Raw genomic sequence first — 7,987 nt, forward strand, 5'->3', positions numbered from 1 at the left:
CCATATTGACCACATCTACTACAACGAGATGTGCGCTTGCCCTCTCCACCAGAAGGAATTCTTACTTTCCTTGGTCTTCCTGTTGGGCGTCTCATTTTAGGTGGTAACATAACTTTTTCATGAATATGATTAGGTACGACCCAATCTATTTCATTTCTAATTGGATAAATACACTCTGAATATGAAGATAACAATGCTTTAGTAGTAAAATACTTGGAGCACAAAGTGTAACATGAAATATTGTAAAATCTACAAGCAACAATAGCATGTGCACATGCAATATGATCAAGATCAAATAGTCGACATGTGCATGAACGAGTGTCTAAATTCACTTGAGCACTAATGCCAGCATAGTTAACATTACACTCCTTGGAGTTGATAGGTTCCACTAGATATGTTGCTGACATATTATACCTCGAATGAAGTTCTCTATCAACCCACATGGTAAGTTCATTTGACATTGACATTACTTGTTGTTGATGAGTCACAAACCATTTTTGAAGTAAGTTTCTCAATTCTTCAACCAATTGCAAAATCGAAATATCTCTAACATTTTCAACATAGCATTAAGGCTTTCAACGATCCCTGTCGTCATGATATTATATCTTTTTCCGATAGAATATGAATGTGCCCATCGATCAACTCCTATATCCATCAAATATCTTGTTGCTCTTGGGTCAATCATCTCTAGTTGCCCAAATATAAAATTAAACTCTGAAACACGATAAGCATGGGCAGCATCATGGAACAACTTATGAATTGCAGGATTCTTGAACTTTGTCTTCAAATTTTGTCCAACGTGATAAGTGCAGACACCATGCCTCGCATGGGAAAATACTTTATGTATTGCTTTCTCAACGCTACCATGTCGATCTGATATCACAAACAAATCATCAATGTGTCCAAGTGCATCATGCAGTTTTTGTAAAAACCACTCCCATGAGGCATCATTTTTTGAATCACCAATCCCAAAGGCTAAAGGGTATATCTTATTGTTGCTATCTTTACACGCTGCAATAAATAAAGTCCCCAAGTACTTTGCTTTCAAAAATGTCCCATCAACTGCAACCACAAGCCTTATTGATGTGTGAAACCCAACAAGAGATGCACCAATCGACATAAAAAAGTATTTGAATTGATTATCATGATCAGTAACTATATCAGTAATGGTACCAGGATTTTTTTGCTCTAAAACATAGCAATATGATGGTAAAGTGTTATAAGACTCCTCATGTGATCCCCTAATAGAACCTAGAGCAAGTTCTCTGGCTCTCCATGCCTTATCATAACTGATTTGAACGCCATACTGCTTTCGAATGTCTGCTACAATGTCTTTTGGTTGAAATTCACAACCAGCCCCTTGATATGTTTGTCTTATACTCTCACCAATCAACCAACTACTTGCATGTCGATTGTCAGGAGACATCATATCTAACCAAAAAGTGTGTGTTGAATAGAATTTCATTATTTGAAACATATTGGAAATCCCCAACTTGGTAGCACGAATTCGCCACTTGCATTCTTTATCAAAACATTCAACAAACAATAACTTAGTAGTGGATTTAGTTGTTTTGAACTCAAACTTTCTTTTCAGAGCCATCATATACAACTTCCTTTGTAATTCTTTCTTACTTGAGTATAGTTGGTGGTCTTCTAGATGGTCATCACTAATTCCACTAACTATAGGTTGTTGCATCATGTTTTGTCTTTCATTTGCTACATCTTCAATTATAGTGGGATTGTCATGTATGAAACCATCATTTGTATCAATCATGGTCAAGATTTCTGCACTCTGAGCTGAACCAGTTCTGAATGAGCCAATTTGGGTCACTTGCTTATCATTAGTAGGGTTAGTATTCATCCTATGATTCTCCTCATTAATTGCAGTCTTATTCATGTTCCAATCATGAACTTTATACCCTTCAAGTGACTCATTTTGAAATCTTGGTCCATTTTCCCCATCAACAGTAAGAGTTTCAACCGAATCACAATGAATGTGTGTACTTTTATGCATCAACATTGAGTCCCCATTCAATTCTTTATCAATCTCATAAGACATATGACATTCAGAATAAGAATTGCAAATTGATTTCTAATTGTGATTATCAATTCTCTTTTCAGCTGTGATGCACAATGGAACATGCAGCTTACCATTTGTACAATTTAAACCAATAAAGAATTTCACATCCCCATCATCAATTAGTTGTATAGGACTTGTGGGTATGTTGGCATTGAATATATACTTCATTGAAAGAAAACAATTTGTTGGATCTAGCTTCAGAATATGATGGACAACCCTTAATAACTCTTTATATGATATAGTTTTCGGAATCTCAATGCCTTTACCTTTACTTCATTCGAAATAGAAAGCATTTCCATCTCGTACCCATTCTCCTTCATATAAAAGCATTATTCCTACTTCATCAACCACTGAAATAACAAAATAATTCAATTAGTGGCATCAACAAACAATATTAGAATATTTTTTAGTTACATCATAGCATTAGCACCAATAAGTAGGTATTAATTTTAAAAAATTCATTCATTATTAAATACATATTATTTCATTACACATGTTTATTTTTTTAATAAACAACAAATAAATAACATTATTAATCATCTTTACTACCTCAAATAATACCAATAATGCTATAGAAATACAATGTATATAGTTATTAAATAAATTCAGACATTGTAACTCTAAACTATTTTAAACAATAAAAATATATTTATTTACTATAAGATTGGTTATATTGTAATTCATTTAATGTCAAGGATAATTTGCAAATGATTCAACTCAAATTGAGTATAATTAAATAAAATAACAATAATATAATGTTACTATAAAATAACTATATACAATCTTAACTTACGTTAAGTTCAACTTAACACATGTCAAGTTCAACTTAATATCCATAAGGTTTTAGTATATAACTAAAAAAGATAACTTTATATATTATATCAAAGCCCTATTAACACATATATTTATATCTATATAAAGAACAAATATGCAAACAATACCAAAACCATCATAAAATTCCATAAGTTTTATTACTTACCATCATTTGATTTTTCCATATGGACAATGTTTCTCCATACTACACTTTTTAAGTTGATTGTTTCCTTCTTTTAATCCCTTTTTTCATGGATGTAAATGATATTAAAAAAATTATAACAATTTCAAACTTATTTAAATATTTACTACATCTCATTAAATGTTTGAAAATATTCAATAAATAAAACATGAAAGAAAAAAATATGGAAAAATAAAAATAAACGTACATTGTTTATCCAACCATAACTTAAAGCGCTTTAAGTTGAAGAAAATTGAAGAGAAACTGCATGAGACTTGAAGAAATGCACTGAAAAGAGAGAAACAGAATAACAGGGGAAAATGAAAAAAAGAAGGAGAAAGTGGAAGAAAGAATAAAAAAGAGGTGAATGAAGGAAAATAAAATTAGAATGGGAGGGAAAAAGGAGTTGATGTAGCTGAGGGGTATTTTTGTCCAGATTGGGTCATTTTGAAGGCTATTAAAAGTGAGGGGTTAGTTTTACAATATTGAGGGATTTTTGTCCCTTTTGATCAATTATCCCAAAAAAATAATATAGTCATAATGAATTTGTACTTTTGTTTAGTTAACCAACTATTCTAGTTGTGTGTGTGTTCTAGACTATTTCCTAATGTATAAGACACTATTTTTCATTCTCTAATTCAACATTGTATCAAAGCGAGTTTGATCCAAAATCCTAACTCATTTAAAACAAAAGCTACAACGTCATGTTACAATATCGTGCTAAAGTGATTTGTTGTAGTATCGCTATAGTTTTTCACTACAACATTTTTTCCCTGTAGTGTTCTCTATTAGTAGTGCCTATGTGATTGGTTATATTTTTTTTTGATGCAATTATAATGTATGTGTTAGTACTAAAGGTATCCTAACATTCCATTATTTTGATTTTAAGTGCAATAGTGATCATAAATTTGGAAATAGTGTTTATATTCAGATTACTTCAAGAAAGCTCAAGAGACCTAATTATTTATTATGAACTAAAGCCATGATGGTGTATATTGAGACAAAGGGAAAACTAAAACATCCCATAGAAGATCCTCCTCCCTAGAAAGTTTTGATGAGTAGCAACAAGATGATCATGATAATAACATGGTTGTCGAACAATATGAAACCTTATGTTAGTGTTAATTTCATGTTCTTAGAAACCGTAAAGCAAATATGAGTAGTTAAAGAGACATACTTTCAAGAAAAAATATTTCAAGAATTTATTAATTGTATGAAGATATTTTTAGGACAAAGAATAATGAGAAATCTCTGAGTGAGCACTAGCATTGCTTGCACCCCTTAAAGGGTTGTGGGAAGAATTTAATGTGTATCAACTATTATTTACTAATATTGAGGTTCAAAGAAAGCAATGGAAAGAGTCTCACGTTGCTAAATTTCTTTCTATCTTTGATTCTATATATGCTCGAAACAAAAATAGATTATAGAGAACGCAACTACCATCATAGATAATGGATGAAAACAATTACGACAACAATAATGAGGTTGTCCTTTAGTTTAATTAATCAACTATTCTAGTAAGGAAATCTACCATAGACCCATGAATTAAATTATTGTACTAAATGTCTCATAAGGAAAATGTTACTTGGCTTAGTATTTATACATTTGTTTATAATCAATTAAGTTGTATAAATTATTAAGAGTCCATAAGGATATATTTTTTATTTTCTATTTTTAAAAATAAAAAATAACAATAATTTCTATATAAAATATAAGAAGTCTTAGAATCTTATATAAAAAAATGTAGTGGTTTTTTTAAATTGATTAAAAAATTGAAATATTAAAAAATTTCTCACCTTAAATTTTAAAATTTATTTTTAAAAAATTAGAAACATAATGTAAGTCTATATTTTTTATATAAGAATATCTATTTTTTTACATAAAAGTTTCTATTTTTAAAAACAAAACAAAAGCTAAAAATATGTCTAAATGAAGTGTAAATATTTTAAATAAAATTTATCAAATAATGATATTTTACTTAAATCAATAATTAAAAGTGATAATAAAAAACCTTGTAAATAAAAAAGTATAGTTAATAAAGAGATTTAAGACTAATAATTTTAAAGAAATTTGAAGCAAAGGACCATGTCATGTCATTCACGGGGATCCAACATGTTTAGTGCATGGCCAAAGTTTGTCCAAGTGTTGTCAAATACTAAATTTATTATCAACTCAATAATTCTTTAAGTACAAAAACAACCAAAATAATTGCTTTAAAGTATTTACCCAACTTGAAGACTAAGTTTGTCCAAGTCCTGTCAAATAATAAATTCATTATCAACTCAACAACTCCCCGAGTAAACAGTGTGTCTGACTCATTTTAAATTCTTTGCCTAGCATGAATTCAACTTGAAAAATATGTAATCTTGTTCCTATATTTGCTCCTCAATTTATTAAGGAAAGAAAAAAATTTGTTATAAAATAACTTTCTCATATTTTATTATACCATTAAAAATAATTGGTCAACACTTAGCAATTAACCTAGTCGTGCACCCCAATTTTATTTTTTTTCTGTGTTCCAAAAAAAAAAAAAAACAGAAATTTTTAGGAGAACAAAAGGAAATGAATGGGAAAAAAAAAGATATAATAAGATTAAGGTTTAGTCAGGATGAGAGATGAGAGGTTGAAGAACAAAGTATTTTTTGCATTTCATATCAAAGAATTGTATGAAAAAAAAAAAAAAACAAGAAGATTTAGGTCCAGTTTTGATAATTTTTTTAATATAGTTTTTTAGAACAATTTTTTAAAACTGTTTTATGATATTTTGTAGAATACACATTTGTTTGGGAATGTCATATGTTTTTAACATGCCTTTTTGTAGACCCCCTCAGCGGCAGGAGGTTTTTTTTCTTTTTTTAGTTTATTATTTTATGCCTTTTTTCTTTTGCTTTTTGGCTTTCTCTCTCTCGGCTTCAGAACCCGAGAATGAGCTGGGGTGGCAGCCAAAAACAGGGCGGCCATAGGACGAGATGGGCAGGTCTTTTTACGGCGAGATTAGACGGAAAGACAGAGGAGGAGAAAGAGGGGGAAAAGGGGTTTGTAAAGGGATGGAACAGCAGCTGGGGAAGGCAGGGAGCGGAAAAAGAAAGAAAGAAAAAGGAGAGTTTTGTCTCTTCTCTGGATTTTCTCTCTGAAAATCAAAAAGCAGGAGCTTGAGGGGGAAAAAGAAGAAACAGAGAGGCGAGACATCCAGAGCAGGGAGAGGGAGAAAATAGCTGAGTTTTTTTTGTTTTCTAGAGAGAGAATAGTGAGCGGCATCGGAAGACACCGAGTTGAGAGGAGGTTTTCAGGTGCGGTTATTACGGTTTTTCCGTATGTTTTCATTTTTAATATCTCTTATATCTCATTGTCCGTGAATTTTTGTTCTGTTTCATTTTGATATCTCTCATATCCCATTCTCTGTGATTTCATGCTCTGCTTGTTGGGTTGATATACTTTGAGGTTTTATTAGTTTGATATTTGAAGAACTGGTTTTTTTTAATATCCTAGCCTAGCAAACTCTTACCAAATGTGCAGGGTATTCCCCACATGCATGCATGCATGGCTATTTTAAGCCTTCAAATCTTACCACCCTCTCAAGAATCTATGTAAACCTGTGACCATGCCATTAAACCCATTACCCTCATTTCACCACCCCCAAACGTTCATTCTCTACCATGCATGCATGAAGCCCCATGTACGAGGCCACTTCCCTCCCTTCCATTTTTAACCTTCATACCCATCCTACCTTCTCTTTTAGTACCCATTTCTAGCATCATGCATGACCACCTTTCAAATACCCATTTCTCTCACTAACCCCCTCATCTCATACCCACACCCTTACCATCCCAGCTACCCCGCTCAGGTTATGTCTAGAAAATGCATCATCACAACCCCTCTCCATGCGTTCAATGGCCTTTATGGACGCCGCAACCGTGGCGGAGGACCTCACAGCCACCATGCACCATAACGGCAAGTGGCCTCATGGACGCAACATCCGTTATGGTGAGGGGCGTCATGGGCTTGGGAGAGAAGCTCGTGGCAGCACCGGAGGTGGCAGTTGCAGTCATCTAGGTCGTGGAGAGGCACGACAAGGGACACACCGGCAGGGTAAAAAGTGCGAGCGGGGAGAAGGGCCGTGTATTCTTGAAGATGGTGTTAGTTGGGCCTAAGTTGGATGGTGCAGCTCAAGCCCATGAGTAACCTTTAAGAGCCTCTCTTCATTTTGGGCCCAGCCCAATAATGTAATCTCAATGCCCTTGGGCTTGTTTATGCACCTGTGCATGGCCCCTTATCCCACATGACAAATTTAAAAGTCTCAAAATTTCAGTTTTTTTTAGATAATTAATCATTGTTATTTTATTTACTTAATTATTTGTTTATTTTTAAAATCCAACCTTCAAATAGCTCTTCAAATTCCGTTTTCTAAATTCAATTCCAATTTCAAAAATTCCAATTTTCATGTTGATTTATTTAATCATTATTTCATTTTATTTATTTATTTATTCGTTGATCCTTAAAATTCAATCTTTAACTCTTCAAAATTCCGATTTCACATTAATTTATAATTCCAAGAATTCCAATATTTGCATCATTATTATTTATTTATTTATTTATTTTAAAATTCTATTTTCCGACTTTTGAATTTAATTTCTAATTTCAAAAATTTCAATATTCACATTAATTTACTTAATCGTTATTATTTTATTTATTTATTTTTGAACTCTATTTTAAACAATTTGTTAAAACTTCTGATTTCTGAATTTAATTTCCAACTCCAAAAAATGCTAAGATTCACATTAATTTCTAATCCCAAAAATTCCAATATTTGCATCAATTTATTTAATCATTATTATTCATCTATTTATTTTAAAATCCTATTTTCCAACTTTTGAATTTAATTTCTAATTCCAAAAGTTCCAATATTCACATTA

The 7,987-nt window shown here is 31.7% G+C and overlaps 1 protein-coding gene across 1 annotated transcript; it reads right to left on the reverse strand.

Moving 5' to 3' along the window:
* Nucleotides 1-511: 511 nt before the first annotated feature.
* LOC117910796 lies at nt 512-2,059 on the reverse strand. The gene has a single exon (XM_034824941.1). It carries the CDS (start codon nt 2,057-2,059, stop codon nt 512-514), a length of 1,548 nt encoding a protein of 515 aa, XP_034680832.1.
* Nucleotides 2,060-7,987: the final 5,928 nt, after the last annotated feature.

This window comes from Vitis riparia, unplaced genomic scaffold, assembly GCF_004353265.1.
Source record: "Vitis riparia cultivar Riparia Gloire de Montpellier isolate 1030 unplaced genomic scaffold, EGFV_Vit.rip_1.0 scaffold861_pilon_pilon, whole genome shotgun sequence".
NCBI classification, from domain to species: Eukaryota; Viridiplantae; Streptophyta; class Magnoliopsida; order Vitales; family Vitaceae; genus Vitis; species Vitis riparia.